We start from the raw sequence: 19,722 nt of genomic DNA on the forward strand, positions 1-19,722 counted from the left end.
TGGTGAATTCAAATTCCACCCTCCCAGAACCACATCTAGCAGCATTTTTGAAATCCATTTTCGCATATTTCTCTTATCTGTTCAAAAGACAACTAACAGTCCCTCACACTTAGAGATAACCATGAAACTAAAATAAATAAATAAATATATATACTTCCTTCCTTACTAAATGCTGACAGAAAATGTTTTAGCAGCAGTTACTCCTCTTACAGTCTAACCCATTTGTCTATTCCTCATCCATGCTGTCCATGCATTAAGCCACAGAAGTAGGTATTTAGTCACATACAGAAAACATTTGTATTTACAACTAAGGGCAAAAGTTTAGAGATCCTTCTCAGAGGAAACAACCAGAGGAGCTCTGCTGTCCCTCAAAAGTGGGGTTTTGCCTGAAAAAACCTGAAGAATTCAGCGCTTAAATGCTGATGTCAGGCACCTCAAAGTTTCCCCAAATGATAAGGCAACAGGGAGTCTAACAGCTTTTTGTTTCTCCAGTATTTAGCATTGTAGTCACCCTGAAAAAAAAAAAAAAAAATACCAGGACCTTTGCTAACCCCTTTATTAAACAGAACAATGACTTCCTATTCCTTAACTCGCCCAGTCTGATGGTGCGAATCCCCCATTGCCCTCCTGGGAACTCTGAGGTATCAGAGATATTCTGGGGCGACATTAGGTTTGCAACAGGCATAAGAGCTGAAAAATATACTTAAGAGTTTAACTTGTTCCATGTGACACACAAATCATCACATTGAAGAGATGTGGAATAGATGGGAGAAAATCAGGCATCCAGTATCAGTGACTTTCAAATGGCAATAAAGATATAGTCATGAGTATTTCAAAATTTCTCTACATGATAAAGAACATTCCCTACTAACTTATAATTCGTTGTTACACTATTTCTTACCAGTTTTGAGAAATACCACTCACCTATATCTGTAACCCAGAATAAATCTTAACATATCAGTGCCTTCACAACATTAATTTTTTGATTATACACAGATTTAAATACCTGAATTACTCTTTCAGCATTAGTATTATTTTTAGAAATATTTCTAACAAGTAATCTTTAGGTACAGTCACCTGATTTAGATTTGAAAATATCTATCCACAGTTTTAAATTAATTAATTTCTCTGGTGAGCAGGAACAAGGTAAGAAAGATTCTGTTTAGAACAAAAGGGAATTATGAAGTGTGATATACATTAAGAAATACCATATATAGTTCTGCCATTAGAAGGAATATAAAAATTTTCAAGTGTCTAGCACTATCAGTAATCTGTAACTTAGTACGTAGCTTGTATGAAAAACTGATTGAATGCTTCCTTTTCATCACAGACATCCTGACCTGCTCCACTCAGCTCACTGGTTTGCCCTTCTCAAGTTTCTTCTTTCTGCAGACAATTTAGTTAGATAAGTCTAAAAACAACACAGGAATTACCATGCTGGATCATTAGCCTAGTGTGTTTTCACAGTCACCAGTTTCAGGCTGATCCCATTCCCGTTCATTTTGTGAAGGCCGCTGTATGGAATAGGGCCAAATTTTAATTATCTAAATGCTAAGCATTCTGTAAGTCTGCCCTCTGCTCTGAAAACAACTATTTTGATGTAAGGTAAATCCAACTATTTCCAGGATTAACAAAGTGAGATTGCAGTATACTTTGAAACCACGTTTCAATTTCAAGCTGGCGTTCAACTGTCTTCAGTTGTGCCTAAGGCTTAGATTTTTTGAATAATGATTTACTTACATACTTGTTGTAGTCTCAAATACATTTTATACTGTGCGATGCTAACCTCCTTCCTTCCAAGGACTGTAGCTTAAGTGTTTTGCAATGGACTTAAAAATATATACTATAAAGAGGTAAAATATATTTCACAGACAAAAATCTATCATGTGATTTTCCAGGACAAAGACAGCAAATGATACATCCACAAATAAAAAGATGAACGTACCTTTCAATTCACTGCTAATCTTAGGTGGATCAAACGAAACAACCTCATCTGATGTAAATGTGAGATCCTCCTCAAATGTCTCAACATGCTGCCCATTTAAAAATAGGCTGATCTGGAAAAAAATACCCATTTTCAAACTGTCAAATTAGAAATCCAGTATGACATGAATAAATAAAGCATATTAAGTATCAATCTAGCACATTTTCAGTAACAGCTTTACAGATAAGGTTCTGTCGCTCCCTTTTAAAAAGTCACAATAACAATAATGACTCATTATAAATCTAAAAGAAATCTTTGTGTAGGGGAAAAAAAGTGTAAAAATCAAAGAACTGCTCTATCCAATTGGGTATGTTTTAAAAGAAGGCAAATCTCTCCTCTTCCATCTCTCTCTTTATACAGCAGCACTACATGGAATTTTGTGTCACAACTCTTGATGGTTGGATCCCAAAACTTGAAAGCTTCCAGCTCTTCCATTATATAACCCCCTTTTCTTCTTAATGTCACTGTCCGAATAATGACAAACTTCTCTTTGGATCCTATATTCATCTTCAAATAAAATTTTGTGAAAGCAACTTATAAAAAATAAATTAATACTGGATATTTTGAGTTTACATGAACATGAAAATATGAAATAAAGAAAATGCCATGCTGTTCATCTCACATGAGCTCTCCCTACCCCGCCTCAAAGAAATCTGAAAAAATACATAGGAAGTGTGCTATTTCATTAGCGATTGAGGTATTCACTTAAGATGTAAGCAAAGGTTTCTCTGGTTAAGTCATATACCACAATCATGTGGAAAAATCAACTGCATCCATTTCACCTGCACTGGAGGACTCCCAATACTACAGACTCGGGCATACAGTCAGGTTACACTGCCACGGCAACAAAACAATACACACCACCAGCAGTTATCAGTGCTCAACTGTCAGCAAACTCAAGACAATTCTACTCAGCCCTCTTCCCTGACTGTTCCTAGAGAATAGCTAATGGTGATAAAGTCCTCCAATGCTTATGCAAAAGAAAGACTAAAAAAAAAAATAATATATATATATATATTTCAGAAAAGCTGTTCTTGCCTTCAGTAGGTTTGCTAGAATTTTTCTTCCTAGGGAAAAGCTTCAGGTTACTTTTTAAACATGAAAAAAGCACTAAAATAACTACTGTTTGCACTATAAAACTACTGGTGAGCTATGATAAAATTGGGATAATTGCATAAGAGCAGTGGAAACAACAAATGAGATATTGAATCCAAACTGACACCCAGAAAGGTGTTACCAAACACAGTACAAAAGAACCCACTGTGGCAATGGTAACATATCTGAAAATCTCCTTATGTAGTTGTTTTGGTTTTAGGTCAAATGCTGAACTAGAGCAACTAGACTCTTTGTAACTGAACTTCCAATCCAGAAAAGTAGTTAATTCATACCTTCCTTACTCTGTAATCTCCAGCTAGACCACTGTTGTTAATACACAGCTAAAACTTTGAATCCAGGACTCAAATCACTTACACCACACTTTTACGTAACCTTTAATATTACTGCAGTACAACAGTGATAAGTCACATGGCATTTTGCTAATAGCTTATCAGTGCATTCATCAGATTAGTTACCTAGAGCAAGGATTTTGTTTTTCTGTATGCAAAAGAGTAGATGAGACACTGCTTTCTTTCCCTGCTAAATTAGGTTACTATTTAATCTCAACAGCAGTTTACCAAGTCTGGAACACAGTGCTAATTAATAAGTTTACATTTACTTTGATGAACAAAACAACAGTAGGCTAAGCTTCCAGAAAGAGAATAATTTCATATTAAACTTGGCAAAGACAAGCCATTTGTACAAAGCAAACATGTAAGTGACAACAAAGTACTTAAGCTTCTTTAAACAAGAAAGGTTTTTTTTTAAATAAATACTTTTCCACTATGTACAGTTTATAAACTTCGTTTTGATAACTAAACAGCATCCCGTCTGTAAAACTGATCTTAAATTATTTCCCACTGATGCAGAATACTACTCAAAGAAAAATTGTAATATTTGGGTTTATTTGGGCTAAGCACTGCATGCATGTTAAAAATGAAAATGAAACAGTCCTTTTCTGAAATGCTTAGAACACTTACCTTGATTACTGATAATCATTTTAGAAAGCTGTTTTTTCTAATCAATTAGTTGGTTTGTTTTCTCCCCCCCTTCACTTGCTGCCTGCGCTCCCAAGGCTTCCCTTTGCCACCAAAGCGGAAGCCTGGCACACTACCTGTGGTCTGATGCAGACCAACCTTCTGGCCTTTGGCCACTTTCTTGATGGTGAATGAGCGTGAAAGCTCTTACCGAGTGAGAAGCATCATTATTAGGATGCCTTGGCATGAGATGCATGCCATAGCTAAAAGTCAGTTAAAGGCCTCTGAAAAAGAAAGGCCACCATCAGGTACTTAATTTATCCTTTGGAGACTGCAGACAAGACTGTTCAAAAAAGCAGAGACCAACATTTATAAATCCAAGCATTTTATGTTTTCAGTAAAACCAGTTGCTTCAGGTCTACCCTGAAGACTTCCATCTACGCAGAAGTACATGTGTAACAGAAAAGAAGTTGGGCTCCAGCTCAACTTTTCATCTTACACTGTAATTGCTCACCTAGGACTGCCTAATCATCTGAACCGTAACTTCTCAGACTGAAAGAAACTATTCTTATGAACTGAATAGGGCCACAGAGAAAGATCTCAGTCACAGGCTCCTTCGTGATGCTCATCACAACACTCTCACAGGCCTTCATAATTTTACAGCTTTTGTAATATAGCCAAAAGCAGAAATTACTCCTCCCGTTTTCACAGGCAGGGTATTTGGAAGGAAAAGGCCCAACTCTGTTAAGGTAAAACCTGTGTGAGTCGGAGGAAATTCACTGATTTTAATAGTTATTTCCAGTACTATATACAAAAAAGCAGACACCCACCTCCCCTAAAGTCAGAAGATGCATCCAGGTTCACAAGATTAATGTTCAACTCTCTGAACACCCAATTGCCTTCTCTTAAAAGACGGACCATTAGCTTTCAAAAAATACAGAATTTTCATAAGCACCCTTTGCAAATGCAGTAAAACTAATTCAAACCTACAATTCCAGGAACCCGAAAAGTTCAGTTATGATGCAAGACATTTCAAAATTCATAGCACTTAAAATGCAACATTGGCAAGTTGCAATGTTGTAAAACATTCTGTGTGAATAACACTGGTCCCTGGGAAAATATTTTTTAATCAAAGTTACCAGAATACTTTGCAGTTTTAGGACTCAAAGTCACCGAAAAATGCCAGAGTCAGCAGAATTTTTCGAATGACTTCAAAGAGAACAGAGCAGACTTTAAGCAGTAAGTCTTACCTGAACATTGCTTTTGGGATAATAGAAGAAAAATGGCTTCAAAACTGGAGACCTAGAAACACAAAACAGTAAGTGTAAATACATTTAACCAGAAACTAATGGTAACATCAGATCATACATCTTTAGACTGTTCATACACCAGACAAACACTGGGGAAATTAAAAGCTCTTTAGCCATGATTAGCAATAGTTTTCCAAACAATTTTGGAAAGCCTGAGAAGGGCAGAAATTTCTTAAATTTCATTATTAAGAAAGTAAGATTTTGTTTAAAAAAAAATATTTTGCAGTGGGGAGTAGCCAAAATATTTTCTTGAAAAAGGATGCACTTCAAGACATTGAAGTCTATTGCACTGCGATTAGCCCCATGTTGATACCTAGGCTAGTTATACAGAGCTACTGGAAATACACCTACAGTTTCTTCCCCCATCTCTGTATGCATGACAGACACACTGAAGTATTTGGTTAGGGACAGGAAAGTTTCAGATGAATAAGTAAGGAAAGGTGACCACGTAAATCACCAGGAGATTTTAGCAATATCTAGAAAAATACTTAATCAGACCAGTATTTTTTCTTTTAATATGCTCAGCATTATTCTGTTCAGCTCACTCATGTAGCGGGTTCATGCTAACATTCTGTGGAATGTTCTGGGACAGCTGACCTCACGTTTGCTGTGCCTATAGTCCAAACTAACCGGTACAAGAGAAATCTGATCCAGAAATCTGCATGTATTGGCACATGCTTGATCTACTGCCCTGCCATAAAAGTCACATTTAAAGTTCTCCCTATGGCTCATTAAACAAAGACATTAGCATGAGCTGATTAGAGACTTACGTAACTTATATTCAATAATTCAATAAAGAATTTTACTTCTTGCATACATATCTTGTAGCACTCACTATTATCTTATCAGTTATTAAGCATAGTGTGCAATGGAAAGTTGCTTCTGTGGTTGCTGTTTCAAGGTGGGGAAGCTTGTGATGGTGAGAGGTAGGAACACCACCATCACCCCTTATAACAAGTTAATGATCAGAAGTTAACTTACACTCTGGGGCGCCCTCCAACAATTCCAGTGAGGCCAGGTGCTGGAAATGGAAATTAAATTCACAAGAGAACTGTTAAAGCCATCTTCAAAACACTAGAGCTCATTGCTTACTGTAGCTTGAATCCTTCCTATAATGCAGATTTAATAAATACTGGGAAATACCTTGCAAATTACATATATTCTCATAAATTAATAAAACTGAACATTTTATACAACAGTTAAAAAGGCAAACCATGTAAAAGGTACCGTGACTTTTAACAAAAAAAAAAAAAGAATTTGTTTCAAAACTTGCAATGCACAAACAAATTTGGAAGAACCACCTAAAGATTATTTTTTTACACCATTGCCCAATGCCAGTCAGGCAATACATCGGATAGAAAAGTTCTGCTGCAAAGAATGGGGTAGTGCATAGAACGTGAAGGAATCCCTTAAGGTTACACAATTTTAAATGATCTGGTGAAGATTCAGCCCTACACATATTACCCGTGAATTCTTTCAAGCAGAAAACTGCCATTCAACATTAAAACCAACTGCAGTGATTTTATTGAATTACGCATCTAGTTTGTTTATTTAGGTTGTTGGGGGAGGAGGCTGGATACATGGCGAACAAGGTCATGTTGAAAATATAGGTTCATAAAGTTAGTTAATTTAAATTATCTGTGGATTGTCACATGGCTCACTTCCTGCTAGGCAGCTGAACTGCTCATTAAGGATACCAGAGTTTGCTCTGCCATCAGTTTCAACTTCCTGAAAGCTCTCAAAGCGAGCTCTTCACTTGCCTGCTCTCACACAATGGAACTTGGCTCCTACAACAAAGCCGTCCTCTAAACACTGACAAGAAAACAATCCATCTAAGAGCACCCGCTGCTCACACCTCGAGGCCACGACAACCTTCTACTGCTGCTTGCTATTGCCAGTCTTGCAAAGTTCTCCAGCATAAGCTACTATACCAGCAGATCTGTCCCTAGAGATACGACAGCTACCCCAGCACATAAATGCAATTGCAGAGCAGAGCTACACCAACATGCCAGTGGCAACATTATTCATTTCTATCTTACGACCATCCCCTCCATTGTTTACATCAATATAACTCAGATGGGAGCGCTTCCGAGTACAATTTGATTTTAACTATATACAATTCCTATTTAGACTTCAGGCAGAGAAGATGAAGCAAAGCTTAAATGGATTCTGGCTGATTATCCGCGGTTTGTTATTTGTGTAAGCAGCACTAGAGCATACCACCTCACCTCTGCCCAGGGCTCAGGTCCCCATTACAGTTCTCCAGTAAAACAAAGGCGGTAGTGGAAGGTGAAGCACAACCAGTAACGGTGGGCTCGTCACTGTGGCCGGACTTTACTTCTGCCAAGTTAGTTGTGATCTCCTTAGATCAACTCTTGTCCCTATGACATCTTCTTTAAAATCTAATCATGCTGTACTTTATGCTTACTTTACATTGCTTGCTTAAATATCTGTGCAGATGCCCTCCCTCCTGCCTTTCTGGAAGAAGACATCGTTATCTACAACGACATGAATAATTTGTCATACTTCTAGAGAGTATCAATCAGGCTGCAGTATCTAGTTGATAAGATTATCAGCTAAATTGAGGCTGTTGATCTCCTTTCCCAGAAAACTTTACATGACCACTTATTGCTATCAGAGCTCCGTTCATTAGTTCCTTGAGGCAGATAAAAGTATCCCTAAGCACAGCATCATCCTATCTGCCACCAGTCGCCCTCTTGAACAAGTTGCTTCACCACCTCAAGTTGACGAACAACTCACCATTGCTATCTGCCAGCTTCTGTGCCTCAGAATGGCACAAAACTGGTGCATTGCAAAATGAGCTGAATGCCTGTAAGTTGGAGACCTTCGTTTCAATCTGTTTATATTCTGTTCACCTTCATCTTTAGGTACAGTATTTGTCTGGTGTAATCACCACACAGAATATCATGATATTTATTTTACTTCAAGTGTGTATGATCCAAAAGCCCACCACTTCTGAGAATGTTTTCCCTCGCAGTACCTGTGGACCCAGCCTGATTAACTACAAATTCTCCGTGTGCATGGGCATTTAAAAGCAAGGAGTCTGTACCAGGGATTACACCACTTGAATTCCACTGATTTCATTAACTCCAAATATAAGGCATAATTGGAGAAATGTCAGGCACTAAATCCACTAAATTTACTTCTTTCTAGGTGACTAAGCACTGGTATAGGACCCTTCCTTTGGATTCTGTGCTTAAAGGTTTGAATCTACAAAATAAAGAATCAATTATTATTTAGCAAGTGCTTCTTCGTGGTTAATCTGCACAATTCTTCCTGCAGTCTTAACCTGTCTTTTCATTTTATGACTCTTCCCTCTAGCCTACTTTCAATCTTACCCATTTTTAGCCCAATTACTTTTGGAAAATCATACCATCATCCTCTGCGTGTGTATGAGTGTATACTTGTATTTGTCAGGTTTTTTTCCTTTATGTTCATGATTCTTCCAGCACACCTGCGAGACCCCAAATTTTGGCTCCAATGGCAAATTTCACCCAAATCTGAAGGATGGAGAGGAATCTCAAGAATATCAAAGCAAGCTAACACCCTATGACCAACCCCCATGATTTGGCAGCTGTGTGGTGACAGATGTGCATCTAGAGAATACAAGGTAAAGTCCACTCCAGATATACTCCTTGATGCAGCAGTTTCACCCTTTCTGATCTTCCACGTATTTTTTTCTCTCTCCAGCTGCCTCTCAATCTTTTCATTTTCTCACCCTACAAAACTCATCCAAGGATGGACTTGCAAATACCAATACTTTTAAAGCTCATATATAATATGCTGGAAAAGACAGCAAGTCTCATAAATTTCATGTACAGTGGTAGCAGGCAAACAAAAGAGTACGAAGAAAACCAATGTTGCTCTCAGTCGGGGCTGTCACAGCTCCCCCCTCCTCAACCTTTGTCACTCATTTTTCTCTCTTCTCCTGCACCAGCTCTGACGTTCACACAAGCCCCAGCAAAGTGGAGTGGATCCACTGAAAACCAGCCCCAGCAAGAAGAACACTTAAAATCAGCCCAAACAAGCACAGATTTCAATACACAGAACCACCATGTTCTAATATAATCTATGCCATAGAGGTGGCACCCTGTAAAATGCCCGCCGGCAAGAAAAGCTCCGGTTGGAACCTGCAATCCACCTACAAGATGCAAATTCCCAGCAAAACAAACTTAATTCCTTCCAGCTCTCATAATTCCCCACTGGATTTTCTGATGGTGGGAAAGCCTTGTGTTTTGCCTCTGTAGTAGTTCCTCTCTTTTATTCATATCCTACTTTAACGGCCACACCAAATTTTGGCTTATTACTTCTTATTCATCTACTTCGGTCAAAAAATAATACATATTTCTGTACAAATACGTATTTTTCAACAGAATAAAACATTATGCGATATATGAGAGAAAGATGCTAGACTGCATGAAACATTTTATAAAATGTTTTGGAGTAAAAAAGCATGAAGACAATCTGACTAGTGGAAAACTAAAAAGCTGTAAGTACTTTAAATTCAACAGGTGACACCATTTTCTTTGAAACTTCACTGAGTTCCAAAATACAGTGTTGCCCCTTGCTCGCCAACTTACAGTTTTTGACCCTAAACGGTTTGCCCCTTATATTTCCAGTGACTGAATTAGACTGATAACCTTTTGGTTGAGCTATTTACCGCATACTCTAAGGAATGATACGTACGATATATTTATATATAAAAAATAGATATCAAAGAAGTCTACTTCTCAAGCATTACTTTAAGTGATCAAAGTAGACAAATCTGAAATTCAAGGTTTTAATAGTCAACAGTTCTTTCATATAGTGAGTAGAAGTACAAAATACATACAATCTTTGTTTACGGGGTCAATTATACAATCTTAATTATTCTATCTATGTCCTCTGAATACAGCAGATAAACTATCTTCTGCAATATTATTCTAAAAAAATGGGGACTGCAGTAAACTGTTAGAACCAGGACATTTCTGGAAGTATCTTCCAACACGCTTAGGAGATCGGTCATAATATTTACATATACTCAAGCACTTTAAAATCTCAAGTTATATTAACCAGCTGTCATCTTAGTGTCAAACTCCGGTCATTTTAATGTGAAATAAGGGTCAGCACATGATTTCAGCTATTAGTAAAACATTTCTTAGCTACTGAACCGCTATTAAACTATAAATGCCAGTTTCCCACAGCAAGGCTCTTCTTCAACCTCTTCTACACTGCATTTTATTTAGCATAAAATATCTGAATTAAAGACAACAAAAGAAATACACTACATCAACACAAACTATTTAAATGCTAACCATGTGGCTGACCGGACTGTATATAATGAAGACATTTTCACTAAGTAGTACAAACCTGGTCTGTGATTGCTAGCTTTTATGAAATGAGGGTGAATTTCTATAGACCGGGCAATGCAGAACTGCTACAGAATTGCACTGAACTCCCACGGGCTACTACAGATTTTAAAATCTGAGTCTGTGTGTCTAGGATTCCTCATTTCCAAGCATAGAAAGGCTCACTTTATAGAACAGGAAAACAGCTGTGAAGACCCCATTAAGACTAGACATTACAGACATATTTAAAGTTTTTTATTTTTTTCAGGAGACCATACATGCATAAAAGCAAACTTGCTGGTTGCTGTTAAAAAACCTGGCTACTACCAACTTCCAAAGTATTAAGAAATAAACAGAAAGCGTATTTTTCCAATTGAAAGTTTGTAACAAACTCAGGTGTTAGTTGTAAAAAAAGATAAAAAGATTGGATAATGCGTGTGTGTGGCTTTTTTTTAATAGCTTGTATCCCTTTAAGCCCATCAGAAGAGCATAATCCAAATGAAAACTGATTAAGTATTTGAACTGGCAAACTAAATACCATGCTCAACAGAAGTTTACAGTAAAAGCCTTCCATTCCAAACAGAAAATAAACAACAAATCACTGTAATGTATGGCATGTCTATATACAGTAGCTTCAAATTCTTCTCCGGGCTTAAGAATCTCATCTGCAGTTTTAATACTTCAGAAAATTTCTGTGCAAATACACTCATGTGCCCCACTGGTCTTCAACAAAAGCCATGGGAATTCAAAAAAAGCACTAGAAAAAAATGTTAGGGAATAGCTTTGAAAATTTCAGTCTTTCACTCTTGAGTATTTTTAAAAGATGCCACCTTCACAAACTTCTCTCTTGCAAGTCTAACTCCTTGTCTGTGTTGCAGAGCACAAACACCCATATGCTTCAGCCCATTCCAACATATAGGTAGTATTCCTTTATCTTTTCTTTCCGACACAGAGCATGAGATTTCGTAAGAAATTGGAAATTTCAGATGAGCACAACGCCTAGAGATGGTTATCTTTCTACTGATTATCAGAAGTAAAGACCTACCATAAATGGGGTGGGGAAACCAGCACTCTCAGACTTACCAGAAGTTATACGGTGCTCTCCTTTTACGCCTAATATTTATTATCCTTTACATATACAAATACACAAAAAATGTATCATATCCAAAAATGTTTTGAAATCAAAGCTGCAAAATGAGTCAAAAGTTAAGAAATACTGACATTAAGACTTTAAATTCACTAAGAGAGCGAAAAAGCGCATCTCTGACACTCAAGACCTAACATCCTAAGTGTGAAGCATTAGGAAGATAATTCCTCAACAAAATTGTTACAATATGCTTTTTTAATAAGAGGAACAAAAAGAACTTCTTTTTGTCTTACTTCCCTGCAATGTCAGAAAAAACCTGTAACTGAAAACTCCCTCAAAAAGTTTGTCAGGCAAATAGCTCAAAAATTTTGAGTCAAGTGATTTAAATTTAGCCCAAGTGAAAGTCACCAAAACCTAGGCTTTTAGTACTGGCTATTAAAGAAATTAATACGTCTTATACCTACAATCTCCAAGTCTCATATTATGATACTGTTACCAAAATAAAACTGCCTACCAAAACTAGCTCAGGGCTCCACAAGTAGCAACTAGCAGGCTGAAACAACCTGCCAAAACACCAAGAGTGACAGTGCTCCTGGATTTCATCTCAAAAGATGTAGCTGATAAACACAGGTAAATTTAATAGTCTCAGTGCTGCCTCCCTCTCAGATATACCAGTACTGGAAAATCCCACGGACCAGAGCAGGAGCTCTTAGGACTCCCCACCCTTATTCTGAACCATCAAATCTCCTTTCTCTGTCCCTCTTTTCCTCTACTCCACATTCCTAAATTTTAGCCAGCCTGGTCCCCTTAAATATTGGTGGAGTTCCTCTCTAGCATTACTTACAGGGAAAGCAGAACCAAGGACTCCAAATTCTTTTGTGGTTATGCTTCCTTCCACTGTCTCAGGAAACCATTTAAAGCAGACAGAATACTTTCCAATGTGACTACGCATTAGAAAGCTTAGTTGATGGTGTTTATACAGCTTGCTGAAGAGTCTTGGTCGAAAGGTGCTATATAGGAACATTATCATCTGTACCACTGTCTACACATTACAGAGTAACGAACGCCAAACTGCTATTGAGGTGAAAGAAGAACGTAGTTAAAAACAATCCTTCACAATCACTAGATACAGTCCAAGCAGAAGAGCAAAACCTTTCCTTTTTCTCTTTTTGCCTGGTACAGACCAAATAAGTGTTCTTTGCCTCTTAAAGATCACTCTCAAAATGTCCAGAAAAACAGATTGAAGTGTTTCAGTTCAGGTGACATCAACCTACAAGTCAACAACTCCTCCTTGCTGCTGGTTATGAAGGACTTGTAATTTGTTCCTGTCTTTCCTCAGTTTTTCATTAAAAGTATACAAAATAAGAAGGAAGGGTTATTTGCAAATCATTCTCATAGTCACTACCTCTCCTCCTGGGAGAGAGCTAACACAGGAGAACTGGGGGCAGGGGGCACGACCAAGCTGGCAATCCTTGAAATGCAGGACTTTGTTGCTTGAAGGGTGCCTGTGTTTTCATCAGGAAGAGCCATACATGCTTAAAAATTCACTTGGTGTGCAACCCCACAATTGCCACCATTTTGGTAGAGCAAAGCCACTCAAGGTTACACCATACATAGACCCATGTGGGATGTGGAAAACCGCTGTTTTCCTCAATGCCCAGTGAGACAAAGTGGTGCGGCAGTGTACAAAAAGGGACCTTAGGGGCTCATTGCCCAGAGCATTTACTCAGGGTATGGGAGGTTCGAGCTCTGGGCTCTTCTCTGTCTGTGGACACTCCAGCCCTCCAGTAAGCGTGACCACACTCCCACGGGGCATGCTCTGCTTCTCGCTGAAGCTGGTACTCTTTGGAAAACAATAATCATTTGCAAAAATGGGCCAGTGAAACAGAGGGCGAGGGAAAAAGCAGAGGGAGACGAGGGCGGGAAATGAACATCAGGTCCTGCTATTAGAGAATCCACCTAGGACAACAACAATCATCTTGGTTCTGGCTTCTGTTCCCAAGATGACTTATACATCTATCTGACAAGAGTTTTAATTGAAGCCTTGCGTATGGAGCTGTCTGTTTCAAGACAATTAAGCAGCAGGCATTCCTTGTTCTGCTCTTCACAGCAAGTTCTGGCAACCTCCACCACTGTCAAAAACTAAGCATCATTAAGCTGATTCAGTTATTACTACACTCCTAATTACTGTTTGGCAGTATTGCGCAATTTTTTTTTTCCCCTGCTAAGTCTCACTGAAGAAAATAAGAAAAGAAAGGAAGATGCTTCATAACCACTGTCTTAAAAGTATTCCATGTCAACAAGCAGCCTACTAAGCATTTAGATCCCAAATCTGACCCTTCTCTGAATACCCAGAGTTTTTATCTGTGCAGGTAACGTGGAAACCTACCAGACAACAGCAACAGAAAGAAGTGACTGTATGAAACAGTCTCAATGTATCTTCAATGAATTAAAGAAAAAAAAAAAAGACTTTTTATGGGGTTGTTCGAGCACTCGGAAGCATGTCAGTAAACAGCTCTGATACCCTCTGACACTAGTCATTTACATCATGGAGGCCAAAAACCTTGCTGCAGTCCTGTACCTGGCAAGCAAAAGTGCTATTTATCATCGGATGACCCAGACGATTCCAGAAATATGCTCTTTCCCACTGCTGCTCATTAGCAAGCAGTTCTATGAATTGATACTTTTTTTTTTTTTTTTTTTGATAATAAATGCTACAGGATGCTCTAAAAAGTTTAAGCTGTTCCTTTAGGAAACAAAAGCAGCACCACCCATGTGGACTGCCTAACCTGATATTCTACACAGGAATGCATCTGTTTCATCATGAAGAGCCCTGATAACACAAACTGAAGCCTTGCCAGCCACCTTACAACACATGTTCACATACTCTGGTAATTCAGTTTCAGTACTGGCCATACTCCACCCAGCCCAGGTAGCGCAGATTTTTGACTTTTTTTCATTCTGAAGAACGGTGGTGAAAGGAAAAAAAATGAAACCTTAATAAACCTAGCACTTTCAGACTTCAAACAGGGTTTGTATACACAGCAGTTGCTTTATGAAAGAAGAATAGATTAAGAATTTGGAGAGGCAAGTACACATCCATTAGCTTCGGATCTTACAAATAAGTAATTGTTTTAAAATCCACCCAGCTTTTCCTTGTACAAAAAGATATTTGCTAGGGGATTGTCTATGCATATATAAAGAGTAAATATAGATCGTTCCTTTCAGTTATGTTACATAGTCTACTTGAATAATGAAAAAGGAGAAACTACTTCAATTATGAATCCTTAATTAATCACAGAAACGGTAGTTTGGTCCAACTGTGAAAATACCATCTTTCATTCATTAGAAAAAACAGTCTGTAGAAGCAACTTACACCTATGATGCTGACCTACTAACCAGCTCTCAGAATTGCCAAATCTTTAAAAACTACCTCAATGAATATTCCCAATTAGTGCTACATGATCATAACACAACTTTAAAAAAAAAAGCCAAACCCTACCCTGCATTAACTATATCTCTGCTACCACTGTAAAGACTATGACACAGAAGGTGTGCACTTCTGTACAATTTTGAATCCACTGAAAATAAAGTGTTCATTAGTTCCTTAACTGCAAGGCAACACCTCTCCATTAATCATTATTCTAGATTTGCTATGGAAGTTGTGAGACTCATATTAAGCTCATGTAATTTAGAGTATCTATGTAAATTCTCCATATATTCTTCCACAAGATCTGTAGAAGCCATTGCAAAATATCCAAGCTCTAATCCTCAAAATCATGTCCAAAGTTTAAACAGATAATAAAAGTGCGAGGAGCATCCATAATGTAGGCAGAAAATCAAAACATATGAACGTGCAAATTATAACTGAGATTGGTAACAGTGGTGACACTTAGGTGACTTGGAAGGAGAACAGAAGGAAAGCAGAAAAAAAAGTTTGCCCAAAATAATCAAACAGTAAAGTCCTCCCAGAAAGTGAAGAGAATCTAATGACACTTACAAAGAACAAATGTAAAGGTTTTTTGGAACAAACATTTGGTAAAAAACAGAAGCATAGATCATTTTGCCCTAGGTGACCCTTATGCAAATACTTAAAATATACACTGAAAACTAAGACTGACATAATTAAATCCCAGTATTTTGACTTTACCTCACAAGTCAATTAAAAAAAAAAACTTGCAATAGTTGCGGTACACCCCAAATTCATACAAAATCAAATGTTAAAGACTGATTAATTTGAGGCTAGACTTAATAGTGCAGGATCAGAATTTGAGTAGTTAATATACACTTGTGAATAAAGAATTAGATGCAGGTCGTTAGCATTCTCACTGCAGTATCCTATTAAAAAGTTTTGAATTATATCTGAAAGTTGCAATTACCTACATGAGCAACTACACATTAAACAGGTTAGAAGTACCATAGTATCTATAAAAAAAAAAAATCTTTTGCAGTAGCATTAGGTAACTAAGTGCTGAAGAGATCCTTCAGAACCCTCAAACAGTACAGCTCTTCATAAACTGCAACGTTATAGCTAGACACTGTGATAAGTTTTTGCAGCTGAGTAACATTCTTAATGTTTATGGCCAGTGAGGTTTAATAGCATTACTGAGCTTTAATAACCTGGTAAAATAGAGTAAGATACTGTTGTATATCAGTGTAACCACGGGCAGGAAAACAAAGACAAATGAGGAAAAGGAAAAAAGGCACAAAGGGCCAGTAGCAGCAACAGAAGGATAAAGTTTCAAAGGAATAAAAAGGTGGACTTCCAGTACTTCCATTTTATTGCTTCGCTTATGTCTGCAGGTCTCATTTTTTACACCAAACACAAATACCTTTAAAAAAATTATGATTTCACTATACACACTGCAGTGAAACTGAACACAACTTAGTCTTTGGGTGCTAGTCATGTTCGGGTTAGAAGATAACGTGAATATTTACCCATGCCAGTTCCAGCTGGTGCAATCTCTCTGGAGAAGATCTCTACAGCCTCTTTTTGCTTATGGTGTACAGCAAGCCAAATAACAGCTTCCCGAGGACCCTGCTTCAAAAAAGTAGGAATTAGATTAGCTTAGATGCAGACCATCAGCTAAATTTACCAAACTGAAAAATAACTGTAGCTCAGCATTCAAGTTAAATCTAACGGAAATGTTTAATGCTCACTGCTACAAACTACAATTTTCATTCAGGGACTTTTCATCCAGCATCGCTATAATTTTCTGTTAATGTTTCATTATGTTTTTTTTTATTTTGCTACCATGAAATCAACTATTGGATAGTTCAGACTGCTAGGACATTTTGCTTCTTCTCCAGCGTTCTCAAATAATCAAGTACTATAACTAACAGTACTTCGTAAGAAACTAATACTTGGCTTCGCTCTCAGTGGAACTGGCAAACAAACATTTGTCTTAAGTGCGTCAAGAATACTTTGGCGTCAAGTTAATAAGCCAGGTTTACTTCTCTTAGCGTCAAGAAGTAAGCAGATCTGCTCACAGAAAAGAATTCAAACCCAATCCTTGGGAGTTAAACGGGAGAACAGAACTTGTAAAAGCCACCGTGTTTCCAGAGAAGAGAGCAGACGCTCCTCTCAAGGTAAACCCAACCAGTACTCTGGCTGCCTGCTGTATAGTCAACACGCCCACCCTTGCAGATAAGCACTCTCTCTCACTTCAAGATTTTACTTCTCTAAAAATCTCTTTTCTGCCGCTGAAAGATGGAATGGAATCAATACACTGGCAAAAGCCTTGGAGTTAACATTAGGTCTCACTGAGGGCAAAGACTATATTTATTCAAGAATTTGCATCCACCACTGAGAACAACCTTTGGTCTACCTTTGAATCACTAGAAATGTGAAACCTGCTCAAAATACATGTCTGTCCCCAAGTGTCTCTTACTTGTCCCGAAGCACAAGCGCAAGCATTTGCATCACACGTACGAAATGGGACTGCACAAGGTATCAAAATCTTCTGGTGAGGAGTTTCTCACACAGCACTACTCCAAGTATGGAGATCTGCCACAGGGTATTTTTCTTCCTCTGCTAGTCAGCTTTCTGGAATTCAGCTTTTTTTGTCAATGAGCACAAAGACATTTTCCAAAGGTTCTTTGGTAACCTTCATTAAATTCTTGGCTTACTTAAATCAATGTAAAATTCAAAAAAAGGAGGAGTTTGACTACAAGATACTAGGGGATTTCTTCCAGTGTTTATGTCCTTTTTCATGTTAACAGGAAAGGATGTATTTCATGAAAGCAAGAAAAACATACCAAAGTTTGGGGTTGGGGTTTGGGTTTTTTTTGTTATTCTACATTGCTCAGAGGACTTTATAACTCTCTAAATGCCCTGTCTAAAGACTTCTTGTAGATTTGGTAGCTGTTCTACTAAAAATGTAGAAAAGTAAAGGAAAATTGAACAGATAGCTACTTAGAATACCGAAGAGGACATTTTCCTGGAAGAAAAGAAAAACTGGATTTTGGAAGATCCGAGCTAGGCATTTCCTTTACCAGGAAATGAATGTATATGATTAAATAACCCATTTTTAGTTTATTCCAACTTTTTTCCTTACATATAACAACTTCTGAAGCATTTAATAGCTTTCCAATTGTGCATGAAATCACAAAGAATATTTTAAAACAACATTTCTCCTCCTAGTTCAGCACTTTTAACAGATCTTAGCAAAAAGCCTATTTCTTTACAAATACAGAAACCAGTGCCATTTCTGAAAGCATCAGAGATTAAATACTCAGACAGAAAGGATACAGATGCTGTTAGAATTCACTAGCCCCACTTCAAAACGCAGGGGTTGAGGTGTGGAGCAGAGGGGACACACTTTTTTGGTCAGATGGAAAGAATGGAGCCATGACTCCTTAAATGAGTGCTCCTTCCTCAGGGCTAAGGAACAGCATCATCCTACACTGCACCAAATTTTTCATGACTTAACGCTGAAGAGACAGAGGAACGATTCTTCATGCTAACGTGCATCTTTCCTCTAATACATAAGAATAGGAGAGAAAAAAAACCTTCCTGAAGTTGCTATTATATGCAGGCAGTTGTTAGATGAACTGAATTAAAGTTGTGATCGAACCAACCCATTTCTCATTCTTCGGGCTGTATTTTTTGATGTTTATTCACTACCCAAAGTTGAATGGGTGTCCCTGATCTCAAGAACTAGAAGTCACGTAAAAAAAAATCCTAAAGTTACTTGAAGCAACAGTGAATTTACACAGCTGGTAGTGAAAAATGCTAGACTGTTATGCCTAACAAAATATAAATTTACTCATTAGAATTCTAGTAAATTTAATATATCATAACAAAACAGTCTCCCCCCCACAAATTTTAAGACTTGACTAAACATTTTAAACTTAAAAAAAATAATTTTTTTCCTCTTCAAAATAACCTGAGAAACTACATGCTGGATCTGAACTCCTAAATTGCCAGTCTTTTAACATATCTTGTAATCTAGTGCTACTTATTTTAATTGCTCACATTTCTGTAAAGCTGCATTCTTTAAAAACATTACATAAACCAGCAAATTGAATATTAGCTTTTGAAATACTGCCATCTTGTATATCAGTATCATTTTCCTGTGTGTATACAGTATATTTTTCCCAAAAGCAATACTGTTGAACACGTCAACATTTGAAAATCTCAAGCCAATTTCAGGAATTTAAGTAACTTCAGCAATGTAGGGAGATGGATGTATTTCCTAGCGGCAGCTGCTGAAGTGGTGTTTACCATAAAAGTTGTAATACGCTGTACCAAACACTCTGGCTACTGTAAGAGTATCCCAAAGAGACCGTTATGTTAGCGGACTACTAAATCCTCTATTCCAACTCAAATATATAACAAAACCCCAACATGAACAAACTCATTTATGCCAGCTTATACCAAGGGAGGAAAACTTCCTGACTTCACAGCTGGTGGTCACCT

The 19,722-nt window shown here is 37.6% G+C and overlaps 1 protein-coding gene across 1 annotated transcript in view; it reads right to left on the minus strand.

The window, feature by feature from the left end:
* LOC104124155 overlaps nucleotides 1-19,722 on the minus strand; it is a 65,196-nt gene that overhangs the window by 13,166 nt on the left and 32,308 nt on the right. The window contains exons 13-16 of the mRNA XM_035892035.1: nucleotides 16,740-16,839; nucleotides 6,348-6,387; nucleotides 5,307-5,358; nucleotides 1,946-2,057 (exon numbers count right to left, since the gene is read on the minus strand). Coding sequence (XP_035747928.1) covers nucleotides 1,946-2,057; nucleotides 5,307-5,358; nucleotides 6,348-6,387; nucleotides 16,740-16,839 — 304 coding nt within the window. The remainder of the gene's footprint in view (nucleotides 1-1,945; nucleotides 2,058-5,306; nucleotides 5,359-6,347; nucleotides 6,388-16,739; nucleotides 16,840-19,722) is intronic.

Source organism: Egretta garzetta, unplaced genomic scaffold (assembly GCF_000687185.1).
Source record: "Egretta garzetta isolate BGI_Z169 unplaced genomic scaffold, ASM68718v1 scaffold114, whole genome shotgun sequence".
Lineage (NCBI taxonomy): Eukaryota > Metazoa > Chordata > Aves > Pelecaniformes > Ardeidae > Egretta > Egretta garzetta.